General features: G+C 43.9%; 1 protein-coding gene across 5 annotated transcripts in view; it reads right to left on the reverse strand.

The window, feature by feature from the left end:
* HUS1 (HUS1 checkpoint clamp component) overlaps window positions 1-22119 on the reverse strand; it is a 229422-nt gene that overhangs the window by 74724 nt on the left and 132579 nt on the right. For all 5 annotated transcript variants that reach the window (XM_073549844.1, XM_073549846.1, XM_073549847.1 and 2 more), the window contains one exon: window positions 9986-10060. In XM_073549844.1, coding sequence (XP_073405945.1) covers window positions 9986-10060 — 75 coding nt within the window. The remainder of the gene's footprint in view (window positions 1-9985; window positions 10061-22119) is intronic.

Below are 22119 nucleotides of genomic sequence, written 5' to 3' on the forward strand. Positions count from 1 at the left end.
AAACTTGACATGTTCAGAGCTAAATAAATAAGAGAGTTTTGAGCTATGGGAGAAGAGAGGGCTTAAACTAATATCACAGCTTTATTCGGAAGGGGAGTTTCGATCTTTTGATCATTTTAAACCGGCCTTTTTACATTCCTAATGCAAGATTTTTTCAATGTCTCCAGCTGAGACATGCTTGTGAAACACAACAGTGACTCACTCCACTGGGCAATTCAGCTAAAACTCCGCTGTTGGATAGAGTAGTGATGGGAGGAGGATGAAAAGGTATTATATCTATTATATATGCAACAATGTTGGAAGAGAGAGTGGCAAGCTTGGAGACACTGAAGAATAAGTGGCAAGGTGATGTAGGTGATTTAACAGATGATGAATGGGAAAATGCATTGCAAAAAGTCACGAAAGTCTCGGTTAGCGAGGCGCAGAGAGTGTCGCATACTTATTTGCTTCATCGAGTTTATCGAACTCCTGTACGGCTGTTGAAAATGGGATATGCTAGAGAGGTTGATTGTTGGAAATGTGGAATGCCCAATGCGGATCTGATACAGATGACCTGGAACTGTCCCCGATTACTTAGGTTTTGGGGGGATGTGACTGATTTACTTAACACTGTCTATCAATGTCAAATGGTACTAGACCCCAAAATGGCTCTTCTGGGTTGGGTGGAGACTTTGCTGCTTTCAGAGGGACACCAGCTGGCAGTCTCATGAATATTATATCAAGCTCGTAAGAGAGTGGCGGCTCACTGGAGGGGATCTTCTGTACCCACAATCACAGAAGATACCGATGCAGTTAATTATAATATAGATAAGGAGAAATATGTGTGTCAAAGGAGAAGAACAATTAAGAAATGGGTGGATATGTGGGCGCCTTGGATGGACACACCGGGGTTGGCACCTTCTAGATTAACATGGATGAGAGAGTTGAGGAGGATATAACTCGAGAACTGTAGGTGTGAGAGACCAAATGCATCGGGAGAGAAGAGAGTTTTTTGTCGGGTGGGGGGTGAGATGGGAGGGAGTTTTGTGGGGTTTTATTGTGTTTATGTAATACACTATTTGGGAATTACCCTGCATGTGATTACCTGTTTTTTTCAGTTTTTGAAAATGTTTAATAAAAAATTACCTGATATAAAAAAATATATATATATATAAAAACAATTAACCCATCAGTAAACACCGTAAACAGAAAAATTAAAGAACACCAAAATTAAATTTTGTTGGTCACTGGAATTCCATAAAAAAGGGTGTAACAAGGGATCGTAAATTCACATCTGTTCAAAAATTGTACTAATAAAAACCGAGTCTCACCCCATTAAAAAAATAAGTGATCACGGCTCCAATAAAAATGTTACGGGTGGGGCGTGGCTATGCCGTGAAGAGGAGAGGACGCTAGCAAGGAGAGCTCCTCACTATCCTGTTAAATCCTGGTCCCTGGACCACTTTCAGGCAACTCACTTTCAGCTGGCCGGACCCCTTTGGACATCGGGACCTTCTGTGGCAGGTCTGGAGACGGCTTCTGGGAGCGAGCGGCGGGGGAGATAGAGACGGGCGGCTGGTTCCCCACGAGGCGGCGGCCATCTTGGGTGCGCGGCTCAGCTGCTGAGAGCTGCAGCCCCGGCCTCCATTGCTGCACCACCGCCGGTCAGTGAAGAAAACCGGCTAATAACCTGAGGGAGTGCGCGGTGAGTGCCCTGAAAAAGTGGGCCCCGCGTGATAACCCCCTCCTCCCACTATCCGTTCACTGTGCCGGCTGGCGCTATTACTAAGGGAGGCTCTGTGCACCCTCCCTCACTGCACCTGCCTCTGTGGGGCCCCCCCTCTCTCCCCGGGCCATAAAGATCTGAATTGTCCCTGGCTGCCGTCCTTATAAAATATCAGGCATCCCTCTGTAGCCTGATCTGCAATTAACTATTGCCAGCCCGACTGTGATTCCCATCTGTAGTGGATAATACCCGGACCACACACCTCTGTTGTTTCATCAGACTGCACTGCAGACAATCATGAGCCGACTAAAAGGGTCAGGAGTGGCGGCGGAGAAATTGAAGGAGTTTGCTAGACCGGACCCCGCTAAAAGTGCGCGGCATAAGAGCACGTCATCTCAAGTTCAGCGCAAAAATCGTCCTTCTGGGGGTGAAGAGGAGACGGAACAGAAGGAATTGACCCTTAAGCAAGCATCTGAGCAGCTGATGCAGGCTCTCTCTTTGACCAGGACATCCCTGACGGAGAAAATTGAGGATGTTTACACGGAGGTGGGGAGACTCCGTCAGGATATGCAGGCCATGAGGGGACGCATCACGGAGGTGGAGACAAGGGTGTCCAAGGTGGAAGATACCATTACACCTATGGAGACTACGTTAACGAAGGTGGCGGGCTCCATGAATGCTTGGAAGCAGAAGGCGGATGATTTAGAAAACAGAATGCGTTGGAACAATATCCGTGTTGTTGGACTACCTGAGCATTCGGAAGGTCAGCATCCTGAGCAGTTTTTGGAGGATTGGCTTAAGACTTTCCTGGGAGACGAATTCTCCTCAACGTTCGCTGTTGAAAGAGCTCACAGGGTCCCTACAAGACCGCTGCCTCCGGGGGCCCCGTCTCAACCATTCCTGGCATGCCTGCTCAATTGTAAGGACAGAGATACCATTCTGCGTCTTGCACGCCTGAAAAGTCCTATTAAATTCAACAATGCTGTCGTTTCCATCTTTCCGAATTTCTCCATGGAACTGCAGAAGCAGCGAGCGCAGTTCATCGAGGTCAAGAAGCGACTCAGAGACAGGAACATTGTGTATTCGATGATATATCCGGCCCGGCTCCGGGTGGTTCATGAAGGTTCCTCCGTATTTTTTACAGATCCGGCGGAGGCGACTGAGTGGCTGCGATCCCATAGGGGGTCCCCCACGAAAGAATCCTAATGTGGCGGCTGTTACTTCAGATCCTCTTAATTAACGGTCTAATTGGAGCTCTCTCGGCGAGTTCCCAGTTACCAGCTATACCGGACGCTGTACTCAGTGATGGTATACCCGTTTCTCTTTTAATTGGGGCGTAAGACTGTGCGCCTATGTTACTAGGTTTCTGTTTTGCTTTCTCTTTTTCAAAAAAAGTTTTAATTTTTTTTATAATTGTTTAGATGGAGGCCGCAGCCGACGCCAAATTCTGTTATCTGTGCGGGATCTCTGCACTTGGTTCTGACACCATTATGCATCATATCCAGATGGAAGGGAATGGGTTCTGAGCTGAATTGTATGACCTGGAATGTAAGAGGCATAAAAACCCCCCGAAAGAAAATTAAGGTGTTCTCACAAATTAGACATTACCGTCCTCACATTGTGACCCTGGTAGAGACACACCTGACCAGAGATACGGTTCGGTGGGTACAGAAACCGTGGGTGCAATGGTTTATACATGCTTTTCACACTAGCTACTCAAGGGGAGTTTCACTGTTAATTCATAAGGATGTTAGGTGGGAGGCCAGGGAGGACCGGAGGGACCCCGAGGGGCGATTTGTGTTCGTTCATGCACTGATTAACTCTCAGAAATATGTCATTCTTTTTATCTATAATCCCCCTCCGGCCAATATATCAATTATTCAGAAGGCATTGAGCTTTGCTTTAAATTACCCAGACGCACATGTCATCTGTATGGGAGATTTTAATCTGGTCATGAATGGCCATCTTGATAAATTGAGACTGGGTGATGGAATACAGGATGGGGTCCCCCCCCCCGGGTACATCCCAACTGTCACAATTTATGGCGGGTAGTGGGTGGCTGGATCTATGGAGAGTGCGCCATCCAGAGACCAAGGAGTATACTTGCCATTCCTCCACTAAACACTCTCTGTCTCGCATAGATTACATTTTTGGGTCCAGCAGTCTGGTGGCGTGGGTGGATGATATTAAACATGGAAGCAGGGGGATCTCGGACCATAGTCCAGTTATTCTCAAGCTTAAAGGTGGGCCATTGACTAAAAGGATAACATGGAAGCTGAACCTTTTTTGGCTGAAGTTGATAACATCCCCTGATAGAACGATAGATCAGTTGCGTTGCTTCGTCTCGTCTCACCCCGAAGTATTAATGTATTTTGGGATGCTCTTAAAGCCTATTTGCGGTGTTGTCTATCCTCCACGATTTCTCACATTAAACGGGTGACGTCGGAGGAGGATGGCGAGATAGAGCGACGTCTGAAAGACTCGGAGGCAGCCTATATATCGGATCAAACTAACAGTAATAGGATAGAGTGGCTGACCGCTCAAAGGTTATATGCTCAATACACTGACACCAAGACGAAACGTAAATTATTTTTTGCCCGGCAGTCTTAATTTGAAATGGGGAATCAGGCAAGCAGATTTCTGGCTAACTTGGTACGACAGCATAACACAACTAATACAATTCTACAGATCCGTGATTCGGGTGGTACTTTGGTTTCCTCAACTGAGGAGACACTAGGGTGCTTTTCTGATTATTATGGTTCATTGTATAATTCTAAGACTGATATGGACGGCCCGGAGTGTCTAAATTATCTGTCAGATATAGAGTTTCCTACGCTAAGTCCTTCCCAACAGGCCTTTATGGATGCTGAGTTTACTTTGGAGGAGGTAGAGGATGCAATAAAAGACATGGCCTCTGGGAAGGCCCCTGGACCGGATGGATTTCCTGTGGAATTGTATAGGAAATACCAGGATATACTGGTGCCCCTTTTGTTGACGGTGTTGCGTGAGATTTGGGAAGGAGGATGCATGCCGGAGTCCTTTTATGAGGCCAATATAATAGTTCTAAGAAAGGAAGGGAAGGACCCTTTAGATTGTGGATCTTACAGGCCTATATCACTAGTAAATGTGGACTATAAAATTCTTACAAAAATTCTGGCCAAAAGAGTGAACTCTGTTATATTAGATCTTGTACACCCTGATCAGACGGGTTTTATGCCGGGTAAGAGTACCTCCATAAATATCAGACGTGTCCAGTCAGTGGTCCAATATAGTTCTCTGGTATCAGATAATGAATGGGCATTGGCGTCGCTGGATGCGGCCAAGGCCTTTGACTCGCTTGAATGGCCTTTTCTCCATGCATGTTTGCAGAGAGATGGATTTGGTGATAGATTTCAAAAATGGGTCAATGTTTTATACATGAAGCCCAGGGCCCGGGTCACTGTCAATAACTCCATATCTGAATCATTTTCATTGCATAGGGGAACTCGTCAAGAGTGTCCCCTTTCCCCGGCTCTTTTTGCTCTTGCTATTGAGGCGCTGGCAATTCGTATAAGATCTTCCCCTAATATTGCTGGTATAGAAATATCGGGTCGCACAGATACTATAGGCCAATATGCTGACGATATGGTGATATTTATGGACAAAGCGGAAGAGACCCTGACAAGAGTGATCACTACCATAAATAAATTCAGTAAATATTCTGGCCTACATATAAACTGGGAGAAGTCTGCTTTGATGCCTCTTTCCCATGCTCCAATGCCATGACTTGAGACTCTCTCCTTACTGCCCATTGTAAGCAATTTTAAATATCTGGGTGTCCATATCTCTCAGGGTAGCAAATTTGATCTGCAACTCAATATACAACCATTGCTGGAAATGGTCAAGGGTAAATTTGCGATTTGGGGTAAACTTCCACTGTCTGTAGCCGGACGTATTAATTTAATAAAAATGATATTGCTCCCCAAGCTTAGCTACTTTCTTCAACATAGTGCGGTGGTGGTGCCCAGATCCTTTTTTTCCTAATCTGAACTCCCAAACCACATCCTTTATTTGGGGGAAAGCCAGGCCTAAACTTAAACTAACCACTCTACAGAGGCCCGGGGGGGAGGGGGGCAGCATTACCCGATTTCTTCTTATATTATCTAGCTGGGCAGGCCAAGGCCATAAGTTCATGGATTCCTGGAGGTCATCTCCCGAATTCTGAGAGTCATCTACTTCATGCTGCACAGATTAGTTGCCCACTGGGTTTTTTAGAAATGAAGAAAATAAATGTCTTGAAACTGCTACCTTTACTTCGTCTGGCACGATCGGTATGGAGACAGATTAAGGGGGCGGTCAGATTTAGGGATATTATAGCTGAACTGCCCCTATGGAATAATGACTACCTCCCGGTGCTACGTGAAAATCCATCCGCCGAGTTCTGGGCTCAGTATAGTGTCTTTACGATAGGTGATCTGTATGATCATGGAACATTGGTATCCTTTGAGCAATTACAAGTTAATCGCAGTGTCCCGAGATCCCAGTTTTTCCATTATTTACAGCTAAGATCAGCTTTTCAATCGCACATGAGAGGTATGGGTATAGATAATGCCATCTCGTCTTTACCTCTGATAGGGATTCTCAAATCACAGGGCCCTCAGGGTCTCATCTCCTCCCTATATACATATCTGTTGTCAGTGGGGACAGAATGTGCCTTAGAGTCCGTTAAGAAGAAATGGGAGAGGCTCATCCCAGATACACAGGGTGAAGAATGGGAAGAAATCCTGGAGTCACCAATTTGGGTGTCTTCGTCTGCCAACAACAGGATGATACAATTGTATATTATTAATCATATTTGACTCCAATACGACTCTTTAAGATGGGCCGATACCCATCATCAGAATGTTTGAGATGTCATTCAATGGATGCAGACATTATTCATATGATCTGGTGCTATCCTGTTGTTGCGCAATACTGGAGGGGGGGTGACATCATTATTAACATCCCTGGTACAAACCCCTGTTCCCCTTGAACCACTGATCTGTCTGTTTGGAGTGTGGGATGAGGAGACATGGGGTCATTATGTTGGGATTTTTCTACGGGAGACACTGTTCATGGCACGGAAGATAGTGGCGTTGCGGTGGATGGGGAACTCACCTCCTTCTCTTGGGTCCTGGATCACTCTAATAAACTCTATTATTCCATATGAACGTACACTGTACCAAAATAGAGGATGCCCGGGCAAATTCACAAAGATTTGGGAAAGGTGGAACTCCTCTCACCTCACCTTGCAGAGCGGAGATGTCGCACAGTAAACTACTCACTGTAAAGAAGTAGGCTGCGGAATAGTTTATGTTTTGGTAGATGTAGGTAGGGTTTAGAAGCTAGGCAGGTTTTATTACTGATATAATAACACAACACCACTGTGATTTAATTGATATTATGTTTGTTTTATTTACACACAATTGATACACATATCATGTTTCATGTTATTTGGGCATATATATGTTTTGTATCAAACTTAACATCTTGTACTAAATGTGTGTGTGATATAACTGCTTATGGCTTAATAAAAGAATTAAAAAAAAAAAAAATGTTACGGGTCTCGGAGAACGGTGACACAACCCAATGAATTTTTTTTTTTTTTCCAAACTTCAGATTTTGTTTTCACCACTAAAGCAAAATAAAGAAACTGAACATGTTTGGTATCTCTGTAATCGTATTGATGAGGAGAATCATATTGCATGGTCATTTTTACCACAATATGTATACCGTAAAAACAATAGCCAAAAAACTATCAGAATAGAGTTGGTTTTTTTCACAATTTCACTGCATTTGGATTTTTTTACATTTTCCAGTGCACTTGTGGTACAACTCGTCCAATAAACAAGCCCTAATATGTCAATGTAGACAGAAAGATAAATGAGGCACGACCTTAAAAGAGGAAAATAAGGCAACACAAAAACTGAAATTGGCCGCTGCGTGAAGGGGTTCATTTTATATTTTCAAAAATTGGACTTTTATGGACATAATGGTAAAATTAATCTTTTCATATGTCTTTTTCAACTTTTTACTGTACTTGTTAGTCTCCTTGAACCTGCTCTCATCCGATCACTTGATTATATACAGCAAGAGCATAGGGTTTCTGTATACAGCAAAATTCATGGGCTCCTATGAACACCTGCCAGAAACCGGTATTCACAGGAATTCCGTCATGACAGGCATTGGGGACTTCAGCAGACCCCCGGCCATCATGGCAACCTATCGGCATCCCATTATAATGTCATGAGGGCACCGATAGGCACATAGAATGGCGCACCCCCCTTGACTATGACATTGTAAATGCCAATATCAGACATTGGCATTGACCTTTAACATTAACAAACATGGGCAGAAATCTGTGACACAAATGGCTGTTAAAAGCAGATGATGAATGAATATTACAGCCTTCATCTGCTAGCAAAGATATAGGTTTGGTTTCTGAACCACTATCAAAGACAGGGAGCCAGTATGAGACATAACTATATGTTGTACTTACAGTCATATGTTAAAGTTTAGGCACCCCTATTAATGTTAACCTTTTTTCTTTTTAACAATTTTGTTTTTTGCAACAGCTATTTCAGTTTCATATATCCAATAACTGATGGACTCAGTTATATTTCTGGATTCAAATGAGGCTTATTGTACTAACAGAAAATGTGCAATCTGCATTTAAACAAAATTTAACCGGTGCACAAGTATGGGCAGGTGTATCAAATCATGAGAAAAGGTATTTAAGGTGGCCTATTGAAAGTAGTTCTCCTATTTGATTCTCCTATGAAGAGTGGCATCATGGGCTCCTCAAAACAATTCTCAAATTATCTGAAAACAAAGATTATTCAACATACCTTTTCAGGGGAAGGATACAAAAAGTTGTCTCAGAGATTTAACCTGTCAGTTTCCACTGTGAGGAACATAGTAAGGAAATGGAAGAACACAGGTACAGTTCTTGTTAAGCCCAGAAGTGGCAAGCCAAGAAAAATATCAGAAAGGCAGAGAAGAAGAATGGTGAGAACAGTCAAGGACAATCCACAGACCACCTCCAAAGACCTGCAGCATCATCTTGCTGCAGATGGTGTCACTGTGCATCGGTCAACAATACAGCGCACTTTGCACAAGGAGAAGCTGTATCGGAGAGTGATGCGAAAGAAGCCGTTTCTGCAAGCACGCCACAGAGTCGCCTGAGGTATGCAAAAGCACATTTGGACAAGCCAGTTACATTTTGGAAGAAGGTCCTGTGGACTGATGAAACAAAGATTGAGTTGTTTGGTCATACAAAAAGGCGTTGTTATGCATGGAGGCTAAAAACACAGCATTCCAAGAAAAACACTTGCTACCCACAGTAAAATTTGGTGGAGGTTCCATCATGCTTTGGGGCTGTGTGGCCAATGCCGGCACCGGGAATCTTGTTAAAGTTGAGGGTCGCATGGATTCAACTCAGTATCAGCAGATTCTTGACAATAATGTGCAAGAATCAGTGACGAAGTTGAAGTTACGCAGGGGATGGATATTTCAGCAAGACAATGATCCAAAACACTGCTCCAAATCTACTCAGGCATTCATGCAGAGGAACAATTACAATGTTCTGGAATGGCCATCCCAGTCCCCAGACCTGAATATCATTGAACATCTGTGGGATGATTTGAAGTGGGCTGTCCATGCTCGGCGACCATCAAACTTAACTGAACTGGAATTGTTTTGTAAACAGGAATGGACACAAATACCTTCATCTAGGATCTCATTAATAGCTACAGGAAGCGACTAGAGGCTGTTATTTTTGCAAAAGGAGGATCTACGAAATATTAATGTCACTTTTATGTTGAGGTGCCCATACTTTTGCACCGGTCAAATTTTGTTTAAATGCAGATTGCACATTTTCTGTTAGTACAATAAACCTCATTTGAATCCAGAAATATAACTGAGTCCATCAGTTATTAGATATATGAAACTGAAATAGCTGTTGCAAAAACCAAAATTGTTATAAAGAAAAAAGGTTAACATTAATAGGGGTGCACAAACTTTAACATATGACTGTAACCTCTTATTGATGTACAAGAAAAGAGATGATCAGGTCATTGCCAAACACATATATTGAGCTACATAAAGTTTCTATGTGGGGCATAAAGTATTTTTCAGAATCTCTAATCTAAAAGAAATGTATATCCTGTTTCACTTCATAATAATAACTGTTTCATTACAACCAGTTCACTGCATGTTTTGGACAGTGACCAAGATTTAGAAAGAAAAATAAAAGATACTTACTATAAAATTACTCAGGTTTTTCATTCTTTCCACAACGCTTTTCATCGTTTTTATTGCTGGCAAATATATGCTTACCTTAAAAAAAAAAAACAAAAAAAAACAAAAAAAAAACACACAAATCAGTAAAGGAGTTGTCCACTATTCTGTCAACCTACCTTTCCACATTTTTTTTCACGTTACACCCACAAACATAAATGTTTATTGGGATTCTATGTGATATATCAACATAAAGTTGATAAAAATATGCAGCTAGTTATTTGGGGAACCCTGCTATTAACCCCTTCACTACCAAGGGTGGTTTGCACGTTAACTCCCGGGCCAATTTTTACAATTCTGACCACTGTCCCTTTATGAGGTAATAATTCTGAAACGCTTCCATGGATCCCGGTGATTCTGACATTGTTTTCTCGTGACATATTGTACTTCATGTTAGTGGTAAAATTTCATTCAAATAACTTGCGTTTATTTGTGAAAAAAAACTGAAATTTGGCGAAAATTTTTAAAATTTCGCAATTTTCCAACTCTGAATTTTTATGCCCTTAAATCACAGAGATACGGCACACAAAAAACTTGATAACTAACATTTCCCACATGTTTACATCAGCACAATCTTGGAACCAAAATTTTTTTGTTAGGAAGTTATAAGGGTTAAAAGTTGACCAGCGATTTCTCATTTTTGCAACACCATTTTATTTTTATGGACCACCTCACATTTGAAGCCACTTTGAGGGGTCTATATGATAGAAAATACCCAAAAGTGACACCATTTTAAAAACTGCACCCCTTAAGGTGCTCAAAACCACATTCAAGAAGTTTATTAACCCTTCAGGTGCATCACAGGAATTTTTTTGAATATTTTTAAAAAAATGAACATTTAACTTTTTTTCACTAAAAAAATACTTCAGGTTCAATTTTTTTTATTTTACCAAGGGTAACAGGAGAAATTGGACGCAAAAGTTATTGTGCAGTTTGTCCTGAGTACACCGATACCTGATATGTGGGGGGACCACTGCTTCGGCGCATGGCAGAGCTCAGAATGGAAGGAAAGCCGTTTGACTTTTTCAATGCAAAATTGGATGGAATTCAGATCTGACGCCATGTCACGTTTGGAGAACCCCTGATGTACCTAAACAGTGGAAACCCCCCACAAGTGACCCCATTTTGGAAACCAGACCCCCCAAGGAAATTATCTAGATATGTGGTGAGAACTTTGAACCCACAAGGGCTTCACAGAAGTTTATAACGTACAGCGGTACAATTAAAAAATCATATTTTTTCACACAAAAATGATCTTTTCACCCTCAATTCTTATTTTTCCAAGGGTAACAGGACCCTAAAAGTTATTGTGCAATTTGTCCTGAGTATGATGATACCCCACATGTGGGGGTAAACCACTATTTGGGCGCATGGCAGAGCTCGGAAGGGAAGCAGCGCCATTTGACGTTTTTGGCTGGAATTGAAATCGGACACCATGTCGCGTTTGGAAAGCCCCTGATGCACCAAAACAGTGAAAACCCCCCACAAATGACACCATTTTGGAAACTAGACCCCCCAAGGAACTTATCTAGATGTGTGGTGAGCACTTTGAACCCCCCCCAGTGCTTCACAGAAGTTTATAACGCCCAGGCGTGAAAATAAAAAAATCGTATTTTTTCCGCAAACATGATCTTTTAGTCACCGATTTTTTATTTTCCCAAGGGTACCAGGAGAAATTGGACCCTAAAAGTCGTTGTCCAGTTCGTCCTGAGTACGCTGATACCCCATATGTGGGTGAAAACTACTGTATGGGCACACGTCGGGGCTCAGAAGGGAAGTAGTGACGTTTTGGAATGCAGACTTTGATGGAATGGTCTGCGGGTGTCATGTTGCCTTTGGAGAGCCCCTGATGTACCTAAACAGTGGAAACCCCCCCACAAATGACCCCATTTTGGAAACTAGACCCCCCACGGAACTTATCTAGATGTGTGGTGAGCACTTTGAACCCCCAAGTGCTTCACAGAAGTTTATAACGCCCGGGCGTGAAAATAAAAAAAATCATTTTTTTCCACAAAAATGATATCTTTGCCCTCAATTTTTTATTTTCCTAAGGGTAACAAGAGAATTTGGACCCCAAAAGTTATTGTGCAATTTGTCCTGAGTAGGCTGATACCCCATATGTGGGGGTAAAACACTGTTTGGGCGCATGGCAGAGCTTGGAAGGGAAGGAGCACCATTTTACTTTTTCAACGCAGAATTGGCTGGAATTGAGATCAGACGCCATGTTGCATTTGGAGAGCACCTGATGTACCCAAACAGTGGAAACCCCCCAATTATAACTCCAACCCTAACCCCAACACACCCCTAACCCTAATCTCAGCCCTAACCCTAGCCCTAACCCCAACCCTAATGGGAAAATAGAAATAAATACATTTTCTTTTAATTTTATTATTTTTTGCGGGACGAGTTGACGTTTTTGTTGGCATCATTTTCGGGCACGTGACATCTTTTGATCGCTTTTTATTCCGATTTTTGGGACGTAGAATGAACAAAAACCAGCGTTTCATGAATTTCTTTTGGGGGGTGCGCTTACAACGTTCTGCCTACAGTAAAATTGATAAAGCACTTTTATCCTTCGGGTCAGTACGGTTACAGCGATACCTCATTTAGGTTTTTTTTACGTTTTGGCGCTTTTATGCAATGAAAACAATTTTATATAAAAAATTATTATTTTTGCATCGCTTTATTCTGCGAGCTATAACTTTTTTATTTTTTTGCTGATGATGCTGCATGGCGGCTCGTTTTTTGCGGGACAAGATGACGTTTTCAGCGGTACCATGGATATTTATATGCGTCTTTTTGATTGCGCGTTATTGCACTTTTTGTTCGGCAGTATGATAAATCATTTTTTGCGTCGTTTATTTTTTTATTTTTTAAGGGGTTCGCTAAAGGGGTTAACTAAAGGGACAGTTTTATAGGGCTGGTCGTTACGGACGCGGCGATACCAAATATGTGTACTTTTATTTTTTTATTATTATTATTTCCAAAAAATGAATTTATTAGGGATTATTTTTTTTTTTTAATTTATTTAGCGATTTTCTTTAAATTATTTTTACACTTTTTTTTTATCTTTATTACATTGTCCCAGGGGGGACATAACTGTCATGTGACAGATCTGTCACAGGCACTGCACAAGGCTTCCTCGTGCCTGCGCTTTGCAGGCACTGAGGAAGCCAGCTCCCTGCAGGCCCCCGTCGCCATCTTGGATCCGGGGACCTGCAGGGATGGAGCTCCCCGCAGCAGCGCTGCACATTGCGCTGCCGTGGGGGGCTCAGGGAAGCACGGAGGGAGCCCCCTCCCCGCCGATGCTTCCCTTTAACCCCCCGGTACACCGCGATCATGTTTGATCGCGGTGTGCAAGGGGTTAACGTGTCGGGGGCGGTCCGTGACCGCCCCTGACACGTTGTGCCGGGTGTCAGCTGTGATAATCAGCTGACACCCGGCCGCGATCAGCGGTGCTCACCACGTGGGCGCCGCTGATCGCTATGACGTAATATTACGTCCATGGGAATTAGGTCCAGGGTCACATGGACGGAATATTACGTCCATTGTAGGAAAGGGGTTAAAAGTGGAAATAAAGAACAAAAACAAATTCTGCATGAAGATAGAGGAGCAAGACAAACCGACTACAAACTAAAATGTGTCTATACAGATGCATAGAGCATGGGAAACAAACAAGGAAAATTGGAGCTGTTAACACAGGAAGAGAGATATGATGTCAGACATCAATTAAACTTTGTGGGATGAAATACATGCTTGGAATGCAAACCTTGAAGGCTGCAACTCATTTATTAGAAACAGGATTAACAAGGAGAGAAGAGTTGCTGCATTGTGTGTTAGGAAAACATACATCTCCACAGAGATCCAAGCTTCAGAGAATGGTAGCTCTACAGAAACAATTTGGGTAAAAATACAAGGAGAGAAGCACAGAACGGACACTATTGTAGATGTTTACTATAGGCCACCTGGACAGACTGAAAATAAGAATGAACTCTTTTTACATCAGATGTCTCTGTTCTAAAAAAAAAAAATATGACAGTGATCATGGGAGATTTTAACTATCCAGATATTTGTTGGGAACCTCTCTCAGGCAAAAGTGATGGGTCCAGAAAATTGTTCTCTTCTCTTGCTGACAACTTTATCTTTCGAAAGGTAGAAGAGAGAAAAAAACGATGTGCAATCTTGGAACTAATTGTGACCAAGAGGAAGGAAATGGCTGAGGAAGTAAAGTTGACTGGGAATTTAGGAGGCAGCGATCATGCTATCCTCGAATTTTGCATTACAAGAGGAAGACCACCAGCGAGGTCTCGGACGTTAAGGTTGGACTTCAGAAAGGCTGATTTTAATGGACTCAGAAAGAGGTTACGAAAGGTTCAATGGCTGGATGTTCTGAAGAACAGAAATGTCCAAGAAGGATGGGAAATTTTGCCAAGTGAAATTCTCACTGCACAATCAGTAACAATCCTGAAAAGAATGAGGAATTGGAAGCTTTTAAAGAGACCACGGTGGATTAACTCTGAACGTGAACACTTGTTATACAGGAAACAATAAAGGTATATTAAATGGAAAGAAAGGGGCATAGCTAAAGAATATAATGCTGTTCGCAGGGAATGCAGAGCAAGCGTGAGAAGAGCTAAAGCCAGTAATGAAGTGAGGCTTGCAAGGGAGACCAATAGCAATTAAAAATGGATTTGGGGGTATGTCAAAAGTAAAAGAGAAAAGTAAAAGATGCTATAGGATTTTAAAAGAATGAAACGTGTGAAGTGGTCAAAAATGATGTTGAAAAGGCTGAACTTTTAAATTCTTATTTTTCATCCATGTTCTTTAAGAAAGCAACTGTAACATCAAATGGTCATTTAACGGTGGTATTGAAGGAATAAAAGGATCCACACTATCAATAAAAAGAAGTTGTGATATCTATAAACAGGTACATGGTAAGGGAACACTTAGCTAACTTAAATAAATTTAAATGTCCTATCCAGGTGAATTCCATCCTAGAGTACTTAGAGTTAGGAGAGGAAACGGAAGAACCACTAGCCACAATCTTTAAAAATTCTTGGAGAACAGGAAAAGTCCCAGAAAATTGGAGAAGGGCAAATGTTGTCCCTATCTTCAAAAAAGGAAAGAAGATGGAGCCAGGAAATTACAGGCCAGTGAGTCTTACTCATATGCCAGGAAAGATCTTTGAACAAATTATTAAAAAGCATGTATGTAAGTACTTGGATAAGAATACAGTAATCAACAAGAGTCAGAATGGGTCTGTAGCAAACCAGTTATGCCAGACTAATCTAATTTCTTCTACAATGGAATCACTGACCGGGTGGATCAGAGAAATGCGGTAGATGTAGTATATCTCAACTTCAGCAAAGCATTTGATAAAATATCTCATACTATCTCTATTGAAAAAATGACCAAGTATGGGATTGACAAAGCTATAGTTATGTGGATTTATAATGGGCTCAGTGATCATACTCAAAGAGTGGCAACAAATTGTTGCACATCCAATTGGAAGAGTGTTTCAACTGGGGCAACACAGGGCTCTGCCCTGGCCCCAGTGTTGTTGAACATTTTTATAAATGATCTAGATAAGAGAACTGAAGGTAGATCAAATTTGCAGACGATGTAAAGCTAGAGGATAGCTAACAGTAGAGAAGACAGAAAAAGGATTTAGAAGAACTTGGATAAGCTTGAAGAATGGGCAGCAACTAATAGAATAGTATTTAAAAGGGAGAAATGCAAGCTTCTACATTGGAGCAAGAAAAACAAAAATTACATCTACAGAAAGGGAAGAATAGAATTAAGCAACAGCACTTGTGAAGACGACTTGGGTTTACTTTTTCCCCATGGTGGGACGATTAAAGGATTATCTTACTAATAGGTCACAGACTGCACAAGTCAACAGTGTGTTGCAGAAGCAAAAATGCAAATACAGTTCTAGAGTGTATTAAGAGAAGCACAGTCTAGATCACGTGAAGCAATTATCCCCCTATAAGCCTCCTATTCAGGCCTTATCTGGAATAATGTGTCCAGTTCTGGGCACATTTTAAAAAAAGACATCGAAAAACTGGAGCAAGTTCAAAGAAGAGCTACCAGGATATTGAGTGGACTGGAAAGTATGTCCTATGAGGAATGGTTAACAGATCCGTGAATATTTGCTTGCAAAATAGACGACTAAGAGGAGACAATAGTTGTCTACAAATATTTCAAGGGATATCAGCGCACAGGGATCATACTTATTCTCATTTGCCCATGGAATTATGAGACGCAATGGAATGAAACTCAAAAGGGATAAGGTACAGATTAGATATTAGGAAAAAACTTTTTGACAGTGTGGGTGATCAATGAGTGGAACAGGCTGCATCGAGAGGTCACAATTTCTCCTTCAATGGAAATCTTCAAACACAGGCTGGACAGACATCTGTCTGAGATGGTTTAGTGAATCCTGCATTGAGCAGAGTGTTGTACACGATGACCCTAGAGGTCCCTTCCTCTTAACATTCTATAATTGTAAATAGTAAGTGCCTGTGAAGTGTAAAGGAAAGGATACCGTATATACTCGTGTATAAGCCGAGTTTTTCAGCACATTTTTTTGTGCTGAAAACGCCCCCTCGGCTTATACACGAGTCAATGTCCCAGAAAGCAGGTGCTGGAGGGGGAGCGGGGGGTGGGTCACAGAGGCAGGAGCCAGCGGCTGTGGTTAAAACCTGTGTCACTGCTGTAATAGCATGCTGCAGCCACCGGCTTCCAGCACACATCATACTCACCTATCTGCGAGCTATGGGTGTTGGCACTGCATCTCGTTCCGGCTGCCAGCAACTCTTCGTGCCGAGTGATCACATGGCCCCGCTCACTAAGGTAATGAATATGCACTGCTCTCCACTCCCATAGGCGTGGAGGGCATATTCATTGCCTTAATGAGCGGAGCCACGTGATCGTTCAGCAGGAAGAGCTGCAGGCGACAGCGGCCAGAACGAGATGCAGTGCCAGCACGCAGGTAGTTGAGTAGGATGGATGTTTGTATTTCTTCAATAGGAAACATGCAAACAAGGATAGTGAATAAGGAGCCATACATACAGGGAAGTGACGCGTGCATACAATGACAGGGACAGGGGAGGCATGCATACAATGACAGGGACGGGGGAGGCATGCATACAATGACAGGGACGGGGGAGGCATGCATACAATGACAGGGATGGGGGAGGCATTCATACAATGATAGGGACGGGGGAGGCATGCATACAATGACTGGGACGGGGGAGGCATGCATACAATGATAGGGACGGGGGAGGCATGCATACAATGATAGGGACGGGGGAGGCATGCATACAATGACAGGGACGGGGGAGGCATGCATACAATGACAGGAACGGGGGAGGCATTCATACAATGACAGGGAGACATGCAAAGTAGGATAGGGACAAGGGAGCCATGCATACCAGGCTTATACATGAGTCAATAAGCTTACCCGGTTTTCCGTGGCAAAAGTAGGTGACTCAGCTTATACTCGGGTCGGCTTATACTCGAGTATATACGGTACATTGTTTTCTAAATATTTTAAAAACTGAAAATTGTGACATACATTTGTATTCAGCCACCTTGCGTCAATATGTACCTTTTGCTGCAAGTCTTTTGTGGTATGTCTCTACCAGTGTTGCATATCTAGTGTGAATTTTTTTCCCATTCTTCTTTGCAAACTAGCTCAGGGAGATTGGATGGAGTGTCTGTGAAGAGCAATTTCAAGTCTTGTTACAGATTATCAATGGGATTTAGATCTGGACTGTGCCCTGGCCAGACACGCATATTAATATGCTTTCATATAAACCATTCCATTGTAGCTCTGGCAGTCTGTTTATGGTCACTATCCTGCTGGAAGGTGACCCTTCATCCCAGTCTTTTGCAGCCCCAACAGAATTGCCTTGTATATTTAGCTCCATCCATCTTCCCATAAACTTTGACCAAATTCCCTGTCCTTGCTGAAGGAGAAATATCCCCACAGCTTGATGCTGCCACCTCCATGGTTGATAGTGGGTATAGTTTTGAGAGTGATTTACGGTGTTAATTTTACAACCCACAAGGTGTTCTGCATATAGCCCAAAAAGTTCTACTTTGGTCTCAAGTGACCAGTGCACATTGTTCCATATACATATAGGGAGACACAGTTAGCATATGGAATAGGGCCTTGTAGCAAATCAGCACTAACTTCTCTCTCCCCTCCTTCCGACGAATCAGACATCAAGACAAAGTCAGAGATGCAGCTAATGTTCGATTTGTCGGAAGGAGGGGAGTGATGCCAGCGTTGATTGGCTGCACGCCTTGCGTGACAATGTGATGTGAGCTCCGGGAGAGTGAGTGGCGGCACAGCAGGAACAGTGGTGAGTAGAAGTATTATTTTACTTGGAGCAAACATGCTGATTGAAAAAGGGTTATCTGAGTAGTGGACAACCCCTTTTAGGCTAGTTTCACATTAGCGTTTATGGCCGCAGCGTCGGGCTGCGCACGGCCGCCGCTAAGCCCCGTCCCCTGCCACGCCTCCGCCGGTAGCTCCGCCTATGGACGCATGACGCTGCATGCGTCCTGCATCCCCTATCTTTAGCACTGGGGACGCAGGCCGTGCGCAGTATGCGTTTGGCGGCGCATGGGTCCTTTTGACGCTGCGCTGAGCGCACCAAATTGTAACCTGTTGCATTTGGCGCTGGTCGGCGCAGCGTCAAAAGGACGCATGCGCCGCCAAACGCATACTGCGCACGGCCTGCGTCCCCAGTGCTAAAGATAGGGGACGCATGCAGCATCATGCGTCCGTAGGCGGAGCTACCGGCGGAGGCGCAGCAGTAGGGGCGGGGCTTAGCGGCGGCCGTGCACAGCCCGACGCTGCGACCGTAAACGCTAATGTGAAACTAGCCTTAGTTGCAGGACATATTTCTCCAAAAATTTTTAGTTCAAGAGCCACATTTAAATCTAATAGCTAGTGATAAGCAACAGTAGAACAGTCTACCAAATTTGCAAAACCTGACATATGAGAACTATAGTAGGCAGTTTAGAAAACGTGTTTGTGTCAAAAACAAGCTAAATTATTTAAGACTTGACGTTTTTTATCATACATTTATGACAGCAAAGCGGTTTTTAAAGAGAAATGTGTGACTAAATGCCATTTCTGTCATGTCTAATCCATAGTTGTTAGCAAATTGTAACTATTGCAATGCAAGAGGAGGCTTGAATACAACAGTGGTTGGAAATAAATGCAACCACTCTATTCAGAGGCACTGGCGTGAAATGGCTGATAGCTGTGGTTATGTGGTTAATGTTAATTGTGGAAGAAGTATTTTTTTTTTTTTATTCTCCGAGTATCACTTAGGCCTCTTTCACACATCAGGTTTTCGCCTTCAGGCGCGATCCGGCGCTTTTGACAGAAACCGGATCCGGCGAAATGCAATGCCGGATCCGGTTTCCCCCCCATTGACTTGCATTTGCGCCGGATCGCGCCGGATGGCCATGCGTTTCATCCGGTTTTCGCCGGATCCGGCAATGTGTCGCGATCCGGCGTCTGGAAAAAAACGTCTACTGTAACGTTTTTTGTCTCCGGCGAAAAAGCCGTACCCGCCGGATCCGGCGCGTCCGGCTTTTCCACACAATGAAAGCCTATGAGCGCCGCAATGCGCCGGATCCGGCGAAAGCCGGATCCGGTGGCCGGATCCGGTTTTTTTGGTCTGAGCATGCTCAGTAGCTCTGCCCACAAGACATATATAAAAGCAAGACAGTGGGACCCACAGCCACACCCAACATGCCACCCAAGACAGCAACCAGGCGCAGGAGAAGGCAGCAGACATCTGCAGCAGCAGCACCATCAGCACCACCCCAAATGGAGCAGCATGCTGAACGGGAGGGGAGTCCAGAAGCAGATGAGAGACGGTAATTATCAAATCCCCCATTCCTCCAAACTAGGGCCATGGAATATCAAGATATTCATTGGCCCTTTGTTTCTCTTTATTCAACAGCAGCCAAACAGATGCAGCAGCAGCAGCAGAAATGGCATCACTGGCAGCAGCAATACCCACAGCCATGGAGTCTGGCCATCAACAGGACAGCACATCTTCTTCTGGGAGCCCTCCCTCGCATCGTCAGCGTTTGACGGTAAGTTTTTATTTCCAAAATCCATCATCTCTGTAATATATGTCTATTCATTGCCTTTTATTTCAAAACAGGAATCACAAGATGAAGAGGAGCTCCCAGAAGAAGAAGGGGTGGACAGACACCTGGAGTGGGCTCACAATTGGTAAGTTTTTTGCATCAAACGCAGAAACACAACATCACACTACACACAACACATAGAAAACAATGTTCTGCAGACCACACACAGCAAACAAATGCCTACATCCAAAGACATAACATTTTTTGTTTTCTTCTCTAGTCTTCCCAATCTGGTGCTCGGCCAAGAGGTCCTCGCAGTGCCTCCCAGGGTCGTCGGCGACAGCAACGCGGCGGTCACCAGCGTGTAAGTATAAATATTTTTGCTTTGTTTTTTTGCACTTTTTATTTCATTTCTTTTGTGGAGGCTAATTATGTTATTTTTGTCTTTTTCTTTAACAGCCTTCACAGCGTGCTCCCGACTCTGACGGTGAGGATGGAGGGATTGATGTGAACCGCCTCATCGATCTCGTCAGAGAAAGGGAGCCGCTCTGGAATATGGCTGACCGCCGCCACGCTGACCTGATCATTACCCGACGACTCTGGGAGGAAATCTGTTCTCTCCTTGTGGGCCGCTGGGAGGACCTCGAAGCTCGGGCCCAGATTAAAGAGCGTAAGTATATACAGTAACGGTTGCTTGATGTAACCAGTGTTTCCCGAACTACAGTCCTCGTGGTCCCCACGGATCATGTGTTCAGGATTTCTATTTACTATGGAAATCCTGAAAACATGACCCCTGGGGACCATGAGGACTGGAGTTTGTGAAACACTGATGTTGTATACTAACCACTCCTTTCTCGTTTCAGGGAACAGAATTGTGAATCGGTGGCGGTCTGTGAGGGATCGTTTCAAGAAGGAGTTCAATAAAGAGATGCGGGCCCCGAGTGGATCTGGAGGACGCAGGAGCAAGTACAAGTACGCACAAGCCCTGTCGTTCCTCCGGGAAACAATGCTCACCAGAAGGTAAATATTACACACCACATGTGAAAAAAATGTTAGATGTAACTTTTTTTTTTCAGCCAGGGCCATACCATGTCAGTATTTTAATTGTTTTTTTTTCTCTTTATTACACAGCACGGTGAGCAGCACTCGGGAGCCTGCACGATTGGACCCTTCTGAGGCGATCCCTGAGGAGACCGGCACCGAGGGACACTTCGACCGCCCCGGTACATCTGCACCTTCCCAGCCTTCCCACACATTCGACCCATCTGTCCCATCCACCAGCACAGGAGCATCGTGGCCGTCTACATTACATGAAGCTGCTGGTGAGGAGATCGCTTTCCCTTTACCCCACCCTTCTGCCCCTGCCGCCTCTAGTACACCTGCGGGTACTGGGCGGCAGCGGGAGAGGGGTCAAGAAAAGAGTTATGCGCAAGAGTTATTGCATCTGAATGCATCTTTCCAGAACTGTCTCAAAGTCTTGTCAGAGCAAATCTCCGCAGGCTTTCAGCAGATCAACTCCAGCATTCTGGAGGTGAAGACACTTCTGCAAACCATGCATTCAGAAGCAAGATCTTCGCCAAACCACACCTTTTTCAGGTCTGTTGTGGAGCGCATGGCAACACTATCTCCTACCCAGCAGATGCATGTAATGCATTCGTGCCACGGTGCTCTACAGCAGGTTACCTCCCAACCTCCACCTCCCACCACTGTAGTTACTCCACCTGCACCCCCTCCAGCCACTTTCCATCCTCCCCCTCCTATTACATCTGCACCCCCTCCAGCCACTTTCCATCCTCCCCCTCCTATTACATCTGCACCCCCTCCAGCCACTTTCCATCCTCCCCCTCCTATTACATCTGCACCCCCTCCAGCCACTTTCCATCCTCCCCCTCCTATTACATACCAGCAACCTCACCAGTACCAGCAACCTCCCCAGTACCAGTCATCTCCCCTCTTCCAGCAACCTGCCCCGT

The sequence above is a fragment of the Dendrobates tinctorius genome, unplaced genomic scaffold, assembly GCF_039654945.1.
Source record: "Dendrobates tinctorius isolate UK_male_01 unplaced genomic scaffold, ASM3965494v1 ptg000162l, whole genome shotgun sequence".
Taxonomy (NCBI): domain Eukaryota; kingdom Metazoa; phylum Chordata; class Amphibia; order Anura; family Dendrobatidae; genus Dendrobates; species Dendrobates tinctorius.